At 63.0% G+C, this 19,078-nt stretch overlaps 1 protein-coding gene across 1 annotated transcript; it reads right to left on the bottom strand.

Moving 5' to 3' along the window:
• Positions 1 to 2,320: 2,320 nt before the first annotated feature.
• Positions 2,321 to 17,926, bottom strand: GJB1 (gap junction protein beta 1). The gene is made up of 2 exons (XM_039489452.1): positions 17,056 to 17,926; positions 2,321 to 3,631 (listed from the first exon to the last, which is right to left on the bottom strand). Exon 2 carries the CDS (start codon positions 3,617 to 3,619, stop codon positions 2,780 to 2,782), a length of 840 nt encoding a protein of 279 aa, XP_039345386.1. The 5' UTR covers positions 3,620 to 3,631; positions 17,056 to 17,926; the 3' UTR covers positions 2,321 to 2,779.
• Between the last annotated feature and the right edge of the window lie 1,152 nt (positions 17,927 to 19,078).

The following is a 19,078-nucleotide window of genomic DNA, read 5'->3' as shown; positions in this document are numbered from 1 at the left end:
GGGCAGGGACAAGGCCCCGTGTCTGCTCAGTGCAAGGGCCAGTTGTGGGCATGCTGCCCCGCCCTCCACAGGGCAGCCCGGCGGCCTGCCTGGGACAGGCTGGGGGACTGCCTGCGTGGCCCAAGTGTGGTACTGTCAGCAAGGGGGCAGGACTGGCTTGGGCTGGGGCTACGTCCCTGCCCCACACCACCCGGCACGTCCCACGGCCTCAGCTGCATGGAGAGCTCCCAAGTGTGGTGCCCCCGTCCTCTCCTCCAGCATGGTGTGTGTCCCCCCCCCACACACACACGTAGGGCTTAGCGCCGCCTCTGCCCTCCCCTCAGTGGCCCCATGTCCAGGCAGCCAGCGGAGAAATTACCTCGTAAAACCACTCATGAAAATTAAAGAAACATACAGCTGAGCCCCCCCACCCATCCCCCAGCCCCAGGCTAGCAGGGAGCAGCCCCCTCTGCTGGACCCCCCCCCCGGCCCCGGGCTAGCAGGGAGCAGCCCCCTCTGCTGAGCCCCCCCACCCCAGCCCCGGGCTAGCAGGGAGCAGCCCCCTCTGCTGAGCCCCCACCGGCCCCGGGCTAGCAGGGAGCAGCCCCTCTGCTGAGCCCCCGGCCCCGGGCTAGCAGGAGCAGCCCCTCTGCTGAGCCCCGGCCCCGGGCTAGCAGGGAGCAGCACCCTCTGCTGAGCTCTGGGCTAGCAGGGAGCAGCCCATCCTGCTGAGCCCCCCACCCAGGCTAGCATGGAGCAGCGCCCCCCCCCCACACTTCTGAGGGGATCCCATGATGTCTCCTCTGAGCCCCAACTCTGGTGGCTGTTGCCTGTGGCGAGCAGGTGGGCTGAGTGCAGGGATAGGCCCTGCCCCAGGGCTATGCAGCACAACCTGTGGGCTGGGCTGCAGGGGATCCCTGGCCTGTGAACATGCCCCACCCACAGGGCCGGGGGAGGGGGGGGGCTGTATTCACACCTGCTCACTCGTGGAATCACCTTTGCACCGGAGCCCTGTGAAAACCTCAGCTGCTGGTCAGTAGCATCCTGGTAAGTTGTGCCATTGTGTGTATAGTGGTAGGGTTCCCCTGGATGGTGCTTAGCACACGTTCCACACCCCACAGCCCAGCCCAAGCAGACAGGAAGGCCAAACACCCCAATACCCCCCCATCGCATTTACTGCACCTGAAGAGCAGAAGGAAGCAGTTGTTGGACTCTGGGGAGGGTCCTGACCTGAGCGTTTGGGCAGTAATCTGCTGCAGCATGTGGTTAGAGACTTTGCTTGACTCTGCTGTAGTTTGTTAAGCGAGGGACCAGCAAACGGTTTCTCTTTAGTTTCTTCTAACCATTTCTGACTTTTATGCCTTGTTACTTGTACTCACTTCAAAGCTCTCTCCTTGTAGTTAACAAACATGTTTGGCTGTTTTAGCTAAGCCAGTGTGTTTAAGTGAAGTGTCTGAAGAACTAGCTAAGGTAATAAACTGGCATATTATTCCATTAAAGGAATATCGGACTTAATATATTTGCTGTTGAGGCCAGGGCTGGACGTACATTTCTGGGGGAAGATCCAGGACTGGGGTGTGCTGGGGTCACCTTGCCGTGTAACCCAGGCTGGGGAGACCCAGCATGTGGCTGGCTGGGTGCAGTTACACACAAACACTCAGGGGCTGCCCTGCATGCTGGAGGCTGTTTGTGAGCAGCCCAGGGGGGAGCTGCTACAGCAAGGCACCCAAGGTTGCAGGGCAGGGGTGACACAGCCCCCAACTAGTCTGGATTGTGCCCTGGTATGTCACAGAGCTGGGCTTTGAAGTGGTCTCTGGCCTGTGAGTGTGCCCCGTCCAGCAGGGGCAGGGGGCACAGGAGTCTGGGACTTACATGTGCAGCAAGCTGGGGCCCGGCCCTGGGGGAGAAAGCTGTCCTGCTGCACATGCTGCTGAAAAGGCATCCCATGCTGTCCAAGGAGCTGTGAGCCCAGGACAGATGGACACTCACAGTATGCTCACAGAACCTGGGTGGGCTGCATGCCTTCTGGCAGCACTGCGGGGCTAGGCAGGGTCCGAGCAGCCCCCGGATACCACATTGCCATGCAGGACAGAGGGGAAGGGCCTGGCTGCCGTGGGGTGCCCGGAGGGTTTGGCAGGTATCTGGGGGGGATGCAGCTCCCTGTTCAGTCTGTGCTTGGCCCAGCGCTCAGCAGGACAGGAAGGAGCTGGCCCAGTGGGCTGACCTGGCAGGGTTTCGGGGCGGTCTGCAGTCCTGCCACCCTGGGGATCCTGAGCCTTCACCAAACCCCAGGTGACAAAGGGAGAGAGGCAGCTCCTGAAAACTCAGCTTTAATGGCCGACATTTCTGACACTCCAATTGCCAGGCCGCACCTGGTGTCCTCTGTCTCAGCAGCCCCTGGGGGCTGGGCCCCCGCAGTGGGGATGGCTCCTTTCCCTGCAGGAGACAGGGCCTCTGTTGGGGGCACTGGTGGGGTTTGGGGGACATCACTCAGTGAATTAAGGCAAATATCAAGAGCTCTGCAGCTGCCCCAGCCTTTCTAACGGGTTTCAGGGTGTCAAAATGACTGGGCTTGTGCATGGCCGTGGGCCCATGGCAGTGTGGGGTGAAGGGCTCGGCACAACACCTGTGCACAAGCTGGCAGTGTCCTAGGGCCGGAGCTCAGGCAGTCATGAGTGTACCAACAGGCTCCGTTCAATACTCTTCGTCTCCCTCCAGAGCCTGCCCTCCATGGCTCCCGGTGGAGGGGTAAGGGCCTTGTGTGAAATGGCAGAGCCCCCACCCAGTGGGGCTGGTGCCTCTAGCAGGCGGAGCAGCGATCGCTTTTCTCCTGCAGCCCAGGGTTGCGGCGCAGCATGTCCTTGAGGGAGCCGTCCTGCTCCGTCAGCAGCTGGTTGATCTCGTTCTGCTTGTACTCGGTGGAGAGCTTGTGGCCGTATAAGGAGCTCTTCCCCGACGGGGGATTGGAGTCCCGCTGGGCCCGGCGGGAACAGGCCCGCACCACCAGGTACACCAGCTCAGCCATGTTGAGGATGATGCAGATGCCCGAGGTGGTCAGCATGAAGACAGTGAAGATGGTCTTCTCGGTGGGCCGGGAGATGAAGCAGTCGACGGTGTTGGGGCATGGGTAGGCCTCGCACTTGACCAGCCGGATCATCTGGTAACCAGGGTAGATCATGTAGAAGATGTACATGAAGACGGCCTCGAAGAGGAGTCGGAATATCACGCTGCAGATGTACGTCCACCACAGAGAGCCCGAGATGCGCATCTTGTGCTTCTTCACCTCCTCCAGGTGCTTGGGGTCGCCGTGTCCCGTCAGCACCAGCAGCTTCTTCTCCTGGTGCTGCTGGTAGGCCACGTGCATGGCCACTAGCAGGGCGGGTGTGGTGACCAGGATCAGCTGCAGGGCCCACAGGCGCACGTGGGAGATGGGGAAGAAGTGGTCGTAGCAGACGCTGTTGCAGCCTGGCTGCTGTGTGTTGCAAGTGAAGGCAGATTTCTCGTCCCCCCAGACACTCTCAGCTGCTACCACCAGCACCATGATCCTGAAGATGAAGATGACAGAAAGCCAGATGCGGCCGATGGCAGTGGAATGGCGGTTCACGCCACTCACCACTGTGTAGAGGCCTGCCCAATTCATCGTGCCTCACGCCTGCAAGAGACAGCAGCAGGAGATGGTTAGCAGCCCAGAGACCCTAGGGATGGGCCCTGTGGACTGAGAGGAATGGAGACCAGAGGCCAAAAACAGAAAGGGCTCAAGGGGCAGCATTCACCGTGCTTCTTACTTAGCCCTTTCCTCTGTTGACATGAGTGTCCACACAGCCTGGCCAGTGATAGCTGGGGGGCCGACCATTCTATGTGTTAGGCCTGGGTGTCTGCAGGTGGGCACCCAAACGGAGTCACCACTAGCGACACTCTTGGCCTGTGTTTCTAGCCCTCGTGCTTGTAAAGGAAGCCTGCGGAATGTTGACCACTTTGAAACAAACACCAGGCTCTCTGCCAGAGTCTGCAGGCAGCCTGAGACGAGCACAGGGAGCTGGGAACTAATCCTGACACCTCAGTGAAGTGTTGACTCTGTAACAGTCGTTGGCAGGCAGGATCAAACCTGGGGCTCTGGAGCTTAGTGCATGAGCCTCTACAGTATGAGCTAAAAGCCATCTGGCTGTCAGCTAAGGCTGTGGAGCAGACTCATTTTCTCTCTCTCTCTAAGTGGTCTCAGTGCCACTAGATGGGACAGAACCCCACACCCAGGAGGTGTGTGGGTTACACTAACAATGCACTTTTCATTCGTGGCATAGTTCACTCTCATTGCCGATCATTTCACAGGAACGTCCAACTAATGTGCTCATCCCCTCCCTCCTCCTGGGGCTCCCTAGCTCCCAAACCCTCTGCCCTTGCCCCAGCTGTCTGACCTGCCAGCTTTGCCTTGCTGATTTCAGACCCCCCCCCCCCCCCCGCCGCCCCAAGCTGAGTAGGTAGGAGAAGCTTAGAATACATTGAATGTCCTGTAGAAGCAGCAAAGAATCCTGTGGCACCTTATAGACTAACAGACGTTTTGCAGCATGAGCTTTCGTATTCACCCATGAAAGCTCATGTCCTGTAGCGATTGGGGCCTAGGGAGTCTGTGCTGATCAGATTGCTCATTTGCATATTAATTGCAGCAGTCCTCTTCCCCTCCCCCCATCCCTGCCGCAGAGCACAGGGCACTCTGGTGCCGGATTTAGGGCCAGCTGGCTGGAGGACTGGGGTGGGCCTTGACTGCTGTCCTGTGGGGCAGCCGTTCCCCTCCCCAGCAGTGGTGAGGAGTGCAGTGGGGTACAGCTTTCCCTGGCATGTGCACTGATTGCTGCAGACCCCCAGCATGGGGCACAGTCAGAGGCTCTGCTCTTCACCTGCAGCCCGGCCCTGCTGGAGCAGAGAGCTCAGCAGGACAGAGGGCCCCAATCTGGGCAGGTCAGTGGGCTCGCTGAGGAAGGGTCAAGCCCCAAAAGGTGTTGCTGGGGCCAGAGCACTAAGCAGCAGCAGGTGATGTGCTCTCTAGGGCAAGGGCAGCTGTCTCACCCCACATCCCACTAGGGAGCAGCATACACCAAGTGCCACGTGGTCAGGGAACTGCATGGGCCTTTCCTGCTGTTTGCTCCATGCCAGAAGGTGAGGGCACGTGTCACCCTCAAGTGCTCCCCGCCCCGCCTGGGGCCAGCCCCTCGCTCCCCCTACACAACCCCAGCCCTTGTTTGCTCTGCTGATAAGCTGTGCCTGGGTCACCCACTTCCACCAGGAGGTCTCCCAGCGCTGCTTGCCCCCTTCTCCCAGCCTCTAGCCAGAGCACCACGACGGGGGAGAACGTGGCACAGGCCATCAGAATAGAATGGCACCAGGACCCCTACAACACCTCCCCGCCCCCTGCCAGAGCACTGGGAGAGCCACAGCGTGCCCAGCGGACGAGTGTCCAGTCTCCTGCTGGGGCTGCCAGTCCCGGACATACCCAGAAACGCGACTTGCAGCCATCGCCTGCCTCTGCCCATCGGCTCCGCCTGCGCCACTGACTCCAGTGCAGAGCTCTGCAGAGGGGCAGGAGCAGAAGACGGGTCGGGGCCCTGTAGCGGCCGTGTTACCTTGTGGTGAGGAGTGTGTCCTTTCGGAGCAGCCCGGAAGGGTCCCCGCTAAGCTCTCATGTCTCTGTGCACGGCTCAGCCCCCCGCGCTGCCTGCCCTTGTCTCTATCTGCCGCTGCCCTGCACTGGGAAGTCATATGCTGCTTTATAAACTATTCACATACAATGAGGCCTTTATGGGACCCTGAACAACACACTGTAGAATTCAGATCAAACGCCCTGACTTCCGCCTACCCCCTGCCAAACAAAGTGCCAGTGTCCTGCATTCCAGCCGGGCCCAGCCCTGAGCCCACGAGAACGAGTCTGGCTCCCTGCCCTCCTGGCATGCCAGGGACCCCACCGGGTGCTCTCTCCACTGCCCCCTAACGGGCTCTAGGGACCACGGCCAGCGCCTCACGGTGACGCCAGCTCATGCCCCCTCTGCAGAGGTGACTGTCCCCATGGCCCCAGAGAACAAGCCGGGCTCGCTCTGAAGGGACGGTTCACCCAGAGAACAAGCCAGACTCTCACTGACGGGACGTTTCGCCATGGCCCCAGGGCCCAGAGAACAAGCCGGGCTCGCTCTGAAGGGACGTCTCGCCGTGGCCCCAGGGCCCAGAGAACAAGCCGGGCTCGCTCTGAAGGGACGGTTCGCCATGGCCCCAGGGCCCAGAGAACAAGCCGGGCTCTCGCTGATGGGATGTCTCGCCATGGCCCCACGGCCCAGAGAACAAGCCGGGCTCGCTCTGAAGGGACGTCTCGCCATGGCCCCAGGGCCCAGAGAACAAGCCGGGCTCACTGACGGGACGTCTCGCCATGGCCCCAGGGCCCAGAGAACAAGCCGGGCTCGCTCTGAAGGGACGGTTCGCCATGGCCCCAGGGCCCAGAGAACAAGTCGGGCTCGCTCTGAAGGGACGTCTCGCCATGGCCCCAGGGCCCAGAGAACAAGCCGGGCTCGCTCTGAAGGGACGGTTCGCCATGGCCCCAGGGCCCAGAGAACAAGCCGGGCTCGCTCTGAAGGGACGTCTCGCCATGGCCCCAGGGCCCAGAGAACAAGCCGGGCTCGCTCTGAAGGGACGTCTCGCCATGGCCCCAGGGCCCAGAGAACAAGCCGGGCTCGCTCTGAAGGGACGGTTCGCCATGGCCCCAGGGCCCAGAGAACAAGCCGGGCTCGCTCTGAAGGGACGTCTCGCCATGGCCCCACGGCCCAGAGAACAAGCCGGGCTTGCTCTGAAGGGACGTCTCGCCATGGCCCCAGGGCTCAGAGAACAAGCCGGGCTCGCTCTGAAGGGACGGTTCGCCATGGCCCCAGGGCCCAGAGAACAAGCCGGGCTCGCTCTGAAGGGACGGTTCGCCATGGCCCCAGGGCCCAGAGAACAAGCCGGGCTCGCTCTGAAGGGACGGTTCGCCATGGCCCCAGGGCCCAGAGAACAAGCCGGGCTCGCTCTGAAGGGACGGTTCGCCATGGCCCCAGGGCCCAGAGAACAAGCCGGGCTCGCTCTGACGGGACAGTTCTCCGCGGCCCCAGGGCCCAGAGAACAAGCCGGGCTCGCTCTGAAGGGACGTCTCGCCATGGCCCCAGGGCCCAGAGAACAAGCCGGGCTCTCGCTGACGGGACGTCTCGCCATGGCCCCAGGGCCCAGAGAACAAGTCAGGCTCGCTCTGAAGGGACGGTTCGCCATGGCCCCAGGGCCCAGAGAACAAGCCGAGCTCGCTCTGAAGGGACGTCTCGCCATGGCCCCAGGGCCCAGAGAACAAGCCGGGCTCGCTCTGAAGGGACGTCTCGCCATGGCCCCAGGGCCCAGAGAACAAGCCGGGCTCTCGCTGACGGGACGTCTCGCCATGGCCCCAGGGCCCAGAGAACAAGCTGTCGCCATGGCCCCAGGGCCCAGAGAACAAGCCGGGCTCTCGCTGACGGGACGTCTCGCCATGGCCCCAGGGCCCAGAGAACAAACCGGGCTCGCTCTGAAGGGACGTCTCGCCATGGCTCCAGGGCCCAGAGAACAAGCTGGGCTCGCTCTGAAGGGACGTCTCGCCATGGCTCCAGGGCCCAGAGAACAAGCCGGGCTCGCTCTGAAGGGACGTCTCGCCATGGCCCCAGGGCCCAGAGAACAAGCTGGGCTCGCTCTGAAGGGACGTCTCGCCATGGCTCCAGGGCCCAGAGAACAAGCTGGGCTCGCTCTGAAGGGACGGTTCGCCATGGCCCCAGGGCCCAGAGAACAAGCCGGGCTCGCTCTGAAGGGACGTCTCGCCATGGCCCCAGGGCCCAGAGAACAAGCCGGGCTCGCTCTGACGGGACGTCTCGCCATGGCCCCAGGGCCCAGAGAACAAGCCGGGCTCGCTCTGAAGGGACGGATCGCCATGGCCCCACGGCCCAGAGAACAAGCCGGGCTCGCTCTGAAGGACGTCGCCATGGCCCCAGGGCCCAGAGAACAAGCCGGGCTCGCTCTGAAGGGACGTCTCGCCATGGCCCCAGGGCCCAGAGAACAAGCCGGGCTCGCTCTGAAGGGACGTCTCGCCATGGCCCCAGGGCCCAGAGAACAAGCCGGGCTCTCACTGACGGGACGGTTCGCCATGGCCCCACGGCCCAGAGAACAAGCCGGGCTCGCTCTGAAGGGACGTCTCGCCATGGCCCCAGGGCCCAGAGAACAAGCCGGGCTCGCTCTGACGGGACGTCTCGCCATGGCCCCAGGGCCCAGAGAACAAGCCGGGCTCGCTCTGAAGGGACGTCTCGCCATGGCCCCAGGGCCCAGAGAACAAGCCGGGCTCGCTCTGAAGGGACGGTTCGCCATGGCCCCAGGGCCCAGAGAACAAGCCGGGCTCGCTGCCAAGAGCCCCAAGCCCCTGGGACGGGAGACAGGGCAGGGCTCAGACTGCAGGGGCAGAGCTGGCAGCAGGGCTAGTGCTGCCGCCGGAGGCTTGCTCAGGAGGAAGTTCTTGTGGGAGCCCCGAGCTCTGGAGCCCTAGAGAGCAGGGAGCTCCCCATTGCACCCCGGGGAGCAGGGGGCCCCACGAGGTGAGACAGGGCTCCAAGGGGGGCTCTCTGCTGCCATCTGCTGGGGAGCTGACTGCGGGGGCCAGGCCTTATTTGCCTTTCAGTTCTGTGGCATTTGGGGCTGTTTTGGTTAAAATGCAGTGAAGTTTTGATTTTGGGGCAATGAGACACTCTTGAGTCTCTTGGGAAAGGGCGGGACAAGAGAAGCGCCCTGGCTGTGCTGGGGTCACTCGGACGGAGCTCTGGCCTGGCCTGGCTGGAAGGGGCTGGGCACAGGTGGGAAATGGGTGGGGTTAGTTGCTGGCAAAGGCCGGGTGTCACTGCGCCTGTGCTAAGCAAGGACTCCAGATGGCCTGTCCCAGGGCTGATGGCTGGTGCAGAGCTCAGGGGAGTTGGATGGCCAGAGACCAGCCGTGGCTATGGGGGTGTCACCTCTCTGCCCCGCAACTGAACCTACAAATCCTGTGAGCGGGGTCAGGTGGTGCTGGGGAGCTGCTGCCCCACCCAGGACAGCAAACAGAGGGGGACCAGCCACCGCTGGCTCATCGTGAGCCAGGTGCAGCGGCTGGGGAAGGCCTGAGCTTGGGCTGCTGGGAAGGACCTGGGGCAGGAGGCTTTGACCCAAGTTCCATATAAGCTGTGCAGCCGCACAGCTGCCTATTAAGCCCCACACAGGGGCTCAGGGCTGCAGTGAGGAGAGGTGCCCTCCCCGCCAGGCCCCAGCACGGACCTGCTGCGGCCACGGGAGAGGTGCCCCTCCCTCGGTCTGGCCCAGGCCCGCCGGAGCTGCCGCAGCCGGTGAAAGGCACCTCTCCCCCTGCCCCAAGCTGCTGCAGTGAGAGAGGACTGGGGGGAGTCCTCTCTCCCCACTGCAGCCCCAGGGCAGCTTGCACCCCAAGCCCCTCATCCCCAGCCCCACCCCAGAGCCCACCCCCCCACACACCCCATCCCTCTGCCCCAGCCCTGAGCCCCCTCCCCCCCCCTGAACCCCCCAGCCCCAGCCCAGAGCCCGCACCCCCAGCCAGAGCCCGCACTCGCCCTGCACTCCAACCCTCTGCTGGAGCCCTGAGCCCCCACCTGCACCCTGAGCCCTTCATCCCCACCCCTGCACCCCAACCTCTGCTGCAGCCCTGAGCCCTCCTGCACCCTGAGCCCTTCATCCCCCCACCCCAGAGCCCACCCACCCCCTGCATCCCAACCCTCTGCTCCAGCCCTGAGCTCCCTCCCACACTCTGAACCCCTTGGCCCCACCCCCACCACATGAATATTGTTACATGCTCCAATATGAGGGTCATGTGTCACTCAGCACCTCCATAGTGGTGCACATAACAAAATTCATTCTGCACATGGACATAACAAATTAGAGGGAACCCTGGGTCTGACTGAAGGGGTGTAAGTGAATTATGACTTGCAGGTTGGCCCACATTTATTGTGTTGTCTCCCCTCCCCCCAGGGTTGGTTTTGAACCCCTGGGTGCAGGGCTTGAGATGGACGCTGTTGCATATCAGAGGTGCCCTGGAGGGGTGTATAGGTTCCCAAATTTCTGAGTAGGGGCTTGAGCTGAGGTTGACCTTTTAGGAACTCCTAGAGAACTGAACCCAGCCCATCTTGCTGCCGACCCTGACCCCCACCAGCAGAAGGGTTAAAATTGTTTGTATTATCGCCATGGGCCCAGCCGTGCCAGATGCTGCACAAACTTAGACCATACGAGCCATGCGCAGCAGAGCTGGAAAAGGGAGGGATGTGACACTTGTGAGGTGGCCATAATAATGAACTAGCAGTGAGGAGACAGAGAGGGCTGAGACGCCCATAAGCATAGCTCTGCCTGCAGAACAGACAGCGTCAGGGAAGGGAGCTGGAGGGATGTGCCCACCACGTGCACATGGTGACACCATCAGGGAAGGCCAGGTGGGGAGCCAGGGCAGAGATGGAGTCAGGAGTGGAGTAGGGGGACCAGTCAGCAAATGTGAAAAATCAGGACTGGGGTGGGGCGGGGTAATAGGAGCCTATATAAGAAAAAGACCCAAAAATCAGGACTGTCCCTATAAAATCAGGACATCTGGTCACCCTAGGGTGGAGGCAGCCAGGGGGTGGGAAGGGAAATGGAGATGGGGGGGGGGGAGTCAGGCAGGGGAGCTGCGGGGGAGAGATGGAGGAGGGCTGAGGAGCCTTGGAAGGGGGGAAATGGGCTGGGGGGGGAGGCAGGGAGCCAGGCCAGAGATACCAGTGGGCGGGGCAGGCTAGACGGGGCCAGGGCTGGGCGATGATAGCAGCGGGGCAGGGACTGGTGTTTGCAATTCAGGCGTTACTAACTAGATCTAGGGTTACCAGATAGCAACTGTGAAAAAACAGGACAGGGGGTGGGGGGTAATAGGCACCTATAGAAGAAAAAGGTCCCCAAAAACTGGACTGTCCCTTTAAAAACTGGACATCTGGTCACCCTAACTAGATCTGTATGAGCGGGGGGCAGGGCAGAGTTCACAACGCACCCGTCTGGGTGCTGGTTTCAGGGCTCAGCATTCGGGGCTCCCTGCTCCTGAGTGAGGCTGGAGCAGCCCAGTCCACAGGCAGCAGGGAAAGCAGGCTGGGGCGCCACTGGGGAACACAGCCAGCAGGTCCGAGCGAGGGTCAGTTCCCTGAGCGGGAGTGGTGCTGTGTGCGTTCACAGGCGCTGTACGGGGACAGCCTGGATGCCCCGGTCAGCAGCTGTTGTGTGCTTTGTGGGGACAGGAACTCTCCCGCCCTGCGGGGCAGATCTGGGGATGCACCTCGTGGAGTGCAGCATGACGAGCAGGACCGCAGGCCAGCCATGACCCAGCTCCAGCATGCCCAGGCTCTGTGGGGCAGTGTTGGCACTGGCCCTATGGCAGGGGCTCTGGGCTAGAGGGCCCGACACAGCATTGCCCAGATGGCCCTTGCTAAGGCACCCACATGCAGAGGCCAGAGGCAGCTTTTGCTGAGGTTGCAGGAGTCGGCTTTGGGGGAGTGCAAGGAGCAGTGCAGACCAGGCCAGCACTCCACGGCGTAGGTCCCTGGGAGCTTCCCCAGCACCAGCATGGCCACAGCAGAGCGCTCTGCTCCCAAACATGTGCCGCGTTCCCCGCAGGGGTTGCCAAGCTGCTGCCGCCGCATGATGGTCCTGGCCACAGGAAGCCTGGCTTTGGCCAGAGGAGGGCCCAGTGAGAAGCCTGTTCCTAGACAGCCCAAGAGGTGTGAACACACCTGAACCCTGACTGCCGCAGGCCAATGGCCCATCTCGGCCCATTGCCTGCCTCTGGCAGACGTAATCCCCATGTGCCCATGGGATAGCATCCGCCAGGCCAGAGACGTGTCACAGGGTGAGATGGTCCTTCCGGGGGTGCCCCTGTGCCAGATGCAGCCCACCGCCCCATGGGGCCAGGGGACAAGGAGCCCATCCGGGCGTGCGGGAGACAGAAGTGGACAGGCAGCCAGTGGGTTGGTGAGAGGGAGCTGGGCAGAGCCCTGCAGGCTGAGATGCCCCAGCAGAGCCCCAACTCCGGCGGACCGAGGGAAAGCCCCTGAGGCGAAGGCAGCCCCAGAAAGCAGGACTGGGCTTATCCTGCCCCAAGGGAGAACGTGTTTGCACCCAGGTCTGAGGCCAAGGAGGAGCCCTGGGAGAGGCCGAGAGGGGAAGTGGTGGAGTTTGCTGCGAAGTGAGCAGGGCTGCCAGCAGGAAGGAGCCCAGCTGTGCAGGGAGAGGCCCTGGGAAGGAGAGGAGGGCAGAGAGCCCACCAAAGAGGGTTGTTGTGGGGCCCCTGCACAGCCCAGGAAGGAGGCTGCCCCAGGAGGGCTGAGTCCAGAGGCTGGGCTGAAAAGAGATGAAGAGAAGCGAGACCCTCAGGAAGCCAGGCTGTGTCTAGCTTACGCTGGGGCAGGAAGCTGGTTTGGTTTGGACTTTGATACCCCAACGGGGTGGGGGTGGGGCGCCTCTTGTGGAGGGCCAAGTCACCAAGAATTGGGGGTGGGGGGAGGGGAGCGGCTAGGGTACTTGCAGCGCCATTCTGTCCACAAGGGGTGGGCCCCGCTACGGGGCCGGTGTCCTTACGAAGGTTCTTGGCCCCCGTAGAGATGGCTGTGCTCTTCGGACGCCTCCCCCGGGCAGCGCTGGTTGTCCCAGACTGTCCCATAATGGAAGTTACATCTCTGGCACCCCACAGTCACCTGTCGCTTGACAAGCCAAGGCCCCTCGTGTAGATTTAACAGGGGCAGGACAATCCCGGGGCTCAAAGAGACCGAGAAGTTGTCCACCCTTGTACTCTAGCGACTAACTGCCCTGTTGCCAAGGTGTTCTATTTATGGGAGAAGGAGCTGATGTGTTGAGACTGTGTGGGACTTCGCAGAGCATGAACAGTCCTCTTCAAGAGTCTCCTGGAAAAATGATGGGCTCTAAGTAACCACCTTTTTCCTGTGCAGTGAAATAGAACTGGGACGAGGTCATGTTCAAAGTTGCTCTGGTTTAAAATCTCCCCTTTTGTTAAACACGCACAAGGTGCAAGGCCCTGCCTGGCTGCTGTACGTTCAGTGTAAACCTGGCTTGTAGCAATGGAGCTTAGCTCACTTCGCCACTGATAGAAGCCAAGCTCCAGCTGAATTCAGAGAGTCCACACAGGGTCCGTTTCGTTCCAGCTGTTAACAAGCCCGTCTAGTTGCACAGGGGCGACTCTGTATAGGGACAGAACCTTGGTGTCCTTGTCTCGGCTTGAGCCATGGGGTGCGCCAAGGCTAGGCCGGTTTGTGTCCCTCTTCACAGTGAGTTCCACTGCCGTGGGTGGAGCTGCCCAGGATGTGGGCGCTCCCAGGGAGGAAGCTATGGCAGTAGCGGGTGCTTTTCAGGGCAGTACGTGTAGCATGAGGGGATGTTTGTGATCATACAGAAAACGCTGCTGCTGAAGAGCCCCGGTGGCTAGCTGCAACGGTGGTGAGTGGCTGAATAGGAGACAGGCCTTGATGGGGGTCAGAGTTAAAGCTGTTTTTTGATAAATCTGAGCTGTAGACAAACCACAGGATTATAATAAACCCAGGAAATGCCCACTAGCCCCAGCTAAAGGAAACGGAAAGGACCTCATCCCTAAAGCCACAAATACTTGCATCTCTTGGGCAGCTGTAAACCTGTCTGCTGGTCACCTGAGAATCCTGGTGGGCAGTGTTCCCTCTCATTTGTTATGTTCGTGTGTGGAATTCATTTTGTTGTGTGCACCACTATGGAGGTGATGTGTGACGCCACTGTCATATTGGTGCACACAACAAAATTCATGTGGTGGGGGTGGGGCTGGGGTTCAGAGTGTGGGAGGGGGCTCAGGGCTGGGCAGAGAGTTGGGGTGCAGGGGAGTGAGGACTCTGGCTGGGAGTGTGGGCTCTGGGATGGGGGATGAGGGGCTCAGGATGCAGGAGGGGGCTCAGGGCTGGGGCAGATAATTGGGGTCTGGCGGGTGCAGGCTCTGAGGTGGGGTCGAGGGGCTTGGGGTGGGGGTGGGGCTCAGGGCTGGGCAGAGGGTTGGGGTCTGCGGGGTGCGGGCCAGGGATGAGGGTTTTGGGGTGTAGGCAGGAGGAGAGGCTCCTCTCCCCTGGCTGCAGCAAGTCCAGGGCAGGTCCGTGCTGGGGCCGGTGGGGAGGGGCGCCTCTTCCCCAGCCACGGCAGGTCCATGCCAGAGTGCAGCTGAGTTCTTGCTTTACATAAGAACATAAGAACGGCCGTTCCGGGTCAGACCAATGGTCCATCTAGCCCAGTATCTGTCTACCGACAGTGGCCAATGCCAGGTGCCCCAGAGGGAGTGAACCTAACAGGCAATGATCAAGTGATCTCTCTCCTGCCATCCATCTCCACCCTCTGACGAACAGAGGCTAGGGACACCACTCTTACCCATCCTGGCTAATAGCCATTTATAGACTTAGCCACCATGAATTTTGGGGCTGCGATGGCCACCAAGGGACCCTGAGAAGGGTGTGAGTGCAGGGAGAGGGCTGCATTTCCCTGTCACTGTGCAGGGAAGGGGGAGGCCTCCCCTGGGCTTGGAGAGCAGGGGTGTAGCACACTGGAGCTGGGGGGAGCAAGGGGGGGAGCACTCCAGAGTAGGGTCTGGTAGCTAGGGGGAGCTAGGGTGGGCGCACACCAAAGCTGGGTCTGATACCCAGGGGGGTGCACACCGGAGCTGGATCTGGTGTCCATGGGGAGTGGGGGGGTGCACACTGGAGCTGGGTCTGGTACCCGGGGGCAGGGTGCACACCGGAGCTGGGTCTGGTCGCTGGGGGGGAGCATGCAGACAGTAACCGAGTCAATGTGGCAGGTGTGACATGGTGCAGACCCAAACAGGGCAAGCCCTGGCCTGTGTGGAGCTGAGCGAGCCCCAGGCTGGAGCCAGGGACTGGCGGGAAGCCTGTGCTGCGAGTGACCCAATGGGGATCACCCCATCAATGGCAGCCTAGCACCAGCCTCTTCCAGCAGCTGACGGTGCCTAGACCGAGGCGCTAGCCGGGTAGATGTGAGATGCTGCCTCTCGGCAGCCCCCCTCACTGTGCACCCCTGCGACAAGCTGTCAGCACAGCAGTTCTGCCGGGAGCGGGAGTGACCCTCTGCCTGTTGGGGGTGCAGAGGGTTGGTGGGCGCTCAGGCTGTCTCACTGGAAATGGCCCAGCTGGGCAGCGACGGGATGGGGGAGCCCTGCCCCCGGAGGGTCGGCGCGGGCTGGGCAGCGACGGGACGGGGGAGCCCTGCCCCCAGAGGGTCGGCACGGGCTGGGCAGCGACGGGACGGGGGAGCCCTGCCCCCGGAGGGTCAGCACGGGCCGGGCAGGGACGGGACGGGGGAGCCCTGCCCCCAGAGGGTCGGCACGGGCCGGGCAGCGACGGACCGGGGGAGCCCTGCCCCCAGAGGGTCGGCACAGGCCAGGCAGGGATGGGACGGGGGAGCCCTGCCCCCAGAGGGTCGGCACGGGCCAGGCAGGGACGGGACGGGGGAGCCCTGCCCCCGGAGGGTCGGCACGGGCTGGGCAGCGCCAGGACGGGGGAGCCCTGCCCCGGGAGGGTCGGCACGGGCCGGGCAGCGACGGAACGGGGGAGCCCTGCCCCCAGAGGGTCGGCACGGGCCGGGCAGCGACGGACGGGGAGCCCTGCCCCGGAGGGTCGGCACGGGCCAGGCAGGGACGGGACGGGGGAGCCCTGCCCCCGGAGGGTCGGCACGGGCCAGGCAGGGACGGGACGGGGGAGCCCTGCCCCCGGAGGGTCGGCACGGGCCGGGCAGCGATGGGACGGGGGAGCCCTGCCCCCAGAGGGTTGGCGCGGGCCAGGCAGGGACGGGAGGCGGGAGCCCTGCCCCCAGAGGGTCGGCACGGGCCGGGCAGCGACGGAACGGGGGAGCCCTGCCCCCGGAGGGTCGGCACGGGCCGGGCAGCGATGGGACGGGGGAGCCCTGCTCCCGGAGGGTCAGCACGGGCTGGGCAGGGACGGGAGGGGGGAGCCCTGCCCCCGGAGGGTTGGCGCGGGCCGAGGGGGAGCCCGGCCCCCGGAGGGTCGGCACATGCTGGGTATCATTCTGGGGTTGGCAGCTGGAGTAGCACAAAGTCTCAGCTGTGGCCCGTCTGCCCAAGGTGTGTGGGGTGGGTGTCGGATGTGGGAACAGCAGGCGTGGAGGCCCCTAGGCGAGGAGCAGGCTGGATCTGAGGTTTGTCTCCTCTGGCCCCAGGCTCCAGGTCTGGGAAAATCCAGCAGCTGCACCGAGGGGTCTGCCCCACCCCCAGGAGCTGCTGGATGTTGCTTAGAGCCCCAGGAGCTGGGCCGGTAGCTGAGGCTTCGGAGGGCTGCAGAGCCCTTCAGAGGCGTTTGTGAGCTAGCTGCCCATATGGTAAAGGCAGCTGGAGAACAGGCCTCAGCAGGGACTGCCGGTACAGGGGGAGCCACAGAGGAGGAGTAAATCCACTCACATGCCTCTTGGCTCGCGAGTGGGGCAGCCACAGCTCCCGGGTCAGGGCAGCCGGTGGGGGGTGGGGACGGAGCAGAAAGCACTCTCATTCGTGGGTGAGAGTCCAGGTGAAGCCGCGCTCACCCCCACAATGAGAGCCTGGAAAGGCAGCAGAACCCCTTTAACTCTGCCCGGGCTCCCCTTGCCGCTGGCACCCAGGGGGCGAGCGCCTTTCCTCCCACATCCCTGGCAGAAAGCTGGCCAACCTCACCCTCTGCTCCCTGCCTACCCACACTGCTCCTCCAGCTGGCGAAGGGATTGGGGAGGGAAGAGACCCTTCATCCAGCCCTGGGGGAGGGGAGAGCTTGCCTCAGCTGGGCTGGGCTGTGGAAAGGAGACCCCTCAGCTAGGGAGGTTACCTCCGGGACCCCTTGCCTAGGGCTCTTGGGGCAGCATGGAGAGCTGTGAGCCAGAGCCCTGTGCTGGGCCCCCGCTCCCGGGGGTGGGAGTTGGGGGCCAGCCTCCGGAGAAGGCTGAGTCAGCGCGTGCTGTGGAGAGGGGCCCCAGACTCACCGCTGGCACCGAGGAACAGGTAGGGCACTGTGCAATTATCCTCTTGCAAGTGCTGTGCTTCAGCAGCGCTGGGACCTTTATACTGGCCCTCCCCTGCCGCCCAGGCCAGCCCTCGGAATCAGCCAGGGAGTGGGACTGACGCCATCCAGCCTTGCTCACTTTCCAGGTAAACAGCCTCAGGTGTGTCCAGCTGTGCCCCTTGGCTGCCAGCCCTGCCTTTCTGCAGGATCCCCACTCTGGGCCAGGCAGACAGGCCCACACCCACGGACTGCCACAGCCCTTCTCTGGGCCCATTAGCCACGGGCCCCCCGCGAGGGCAGCTGCACCAGAACTAACTGCTGAGCTTGGACTCCTAGGGCAGGGGAGAGCCCAGAGCTGGCAGTGCCAGGCCCACCTGCAGGAGAGCATGGCAGGGCCTGGACCCGACTCCAGCTGGGGGCTGCAGCAGCCCGAGTTTCCCTGCAGGGCCCCCTAGCCCATGAGCCTCTCCTGTCTCCCCAGGACAACGGCTGGTGGGGTCGGCACGGCCAAACATCGCCCAGCCCTCGGTGCCTCGGCCCAGGCCCTCCCAGCTTCCCTGGGACGCTGAATTTCAACAAGTCCAACCCTGCTGTGGGCAGCTGCAAAGGCAAATACAAGCTGTAACCGATTAACTCGGACACTGGGGCCTGCACCCAGCTCCAAGGTCTCTGCAGCTGAACACAGAGCCAAAAACCAGCCTATGCAACCCCTGCCTACCCTGGCACAAGGTGACCTCTGGACCCAGGCTCCTGTTTGGCTCAGGAGGGAACAGCAAGAAATGCAGCTTCCAAACTCAGCACCAGCCTTCATCTCAGCTTGGAGGCCGGGCACTGAGCCAGGGCCCTCTGCTCCTGGGGCAACTGGGCCCTCCCCCACCCCCACCCCCCCCCCGCTGACTCCCAGCACAGCTAAGAACCCAGCTCCCAGCCTTCAGGCGACATGGCTTCGGGGGGACAACTTGGTGTGGGGCAGGAGGGGGTTGAGAGGGACAAGGTGGCAGGAGAAGTTGGGGGGCTCTGTTGGTTTGAAGGTGCTGTGTGTGGGGTGACTGGGTTAGAGGTGGTTTGGAAGGGCAGTTGGGTAGGGGAGCTATGGGGCTGGTTAGGTGTGGGGGGAGTTTGAAGGGGTGTGTGGGATAGAGGATTGTGTTAGAAGGGGCTGTATTAGGTAGGGTGGTTAGGGATTGGGGGGCTGTGGGTGGGGTGTTATAGCTGAGGAGTCATATTGGGTGTGCTGTGGGGGTTGTTTAGGTCGGGAGAGCTGTGTCGGGGGGTGCTCAAGGCCGCTGAGAGGGCAGACTGGCTAAACAGGGTCAACAAAGCTGGGCGCCGGGCCACGGGCCCCCTTCCAGACTGCCGGGCCCCAGTAATTCGTACCGGCTTCCCCCCTGACTGGCCCTGGGCGTGCTGTCTGGGGGCAGTCTCAGGGGCACTGGGGGACTGGATGAGGAGCTATGGGGATCAGGTGAGGCTGGGTGGGGAGCGGTTGGGGGGCTGTATCAAGGACATCGGGGGCTGGCTGTGGAGCTGTGGCTGAGGGGGTTGGGGGGCTGTGTCGGGGGTCAGGTGGTGGGGTGGTGGGTGGGATTAGCTAGGAGGGGGCCACTGGCTAGGAAGGCTGGCCCAGGGGGAGGGCACAAGCCTGGGTGAAGATCTAGGTTCAGTTCCGCACTGGGCCACACTCATCCGGTAGCGCTCGGGCATGTCCCGCAGGGGACGTGTGCACTGCAGTCAGATGCCCGCTGACCCGGGCTCGTGGGGCGGCACTAAGGGGGGGTGTAGCTGCTGGGGCATGGGCTTGGCCTGGAGCTGAGGCTCTAGGACCCTGTGAGGTGAGGAGTCCCAGAGCCCCCAGGGCAATGAAACAGCCCCCCCCCCCACACACACACAGGAGGCGTGAGGCAGGGCAGAGGATCAGGTCCTGCCAAGGGGTGGCTGCCAGCAGCGTTATCTCCTGGCTCAGCGCTCGCCTCTCCCCACAGGAAGGGAAGGGCCTCGCGCAG

This window comes from Mauremys reevesii, linkage group 9, assembly GCF_016161935.1.
Source record: "Mauremys reevesii isolate NIE-2019 linkage group 9, ASM1616193v1, whole genome shotgun sequence".
Classification (NCBI taxonomy): Eukaryota; Metazoa; Chordata; order Testudines; family Geoemydidae; genus Mauremys; species Mauremys reevesii.
The sequence above is the reverse complement of the archived record's forward strand: the minus strand, read 5'-3'. Positions and strand labels throughout refer to the sequence as shown.

Coding starts and splice junctions, on each gene's coding strand:
- GJB1 (XM_039489452.1), bottom strand. CDS start 3,619: ATGAATTGGGCAGGCCTCTACACAGTGGTGAGTGGCGTGAACCGCCAT.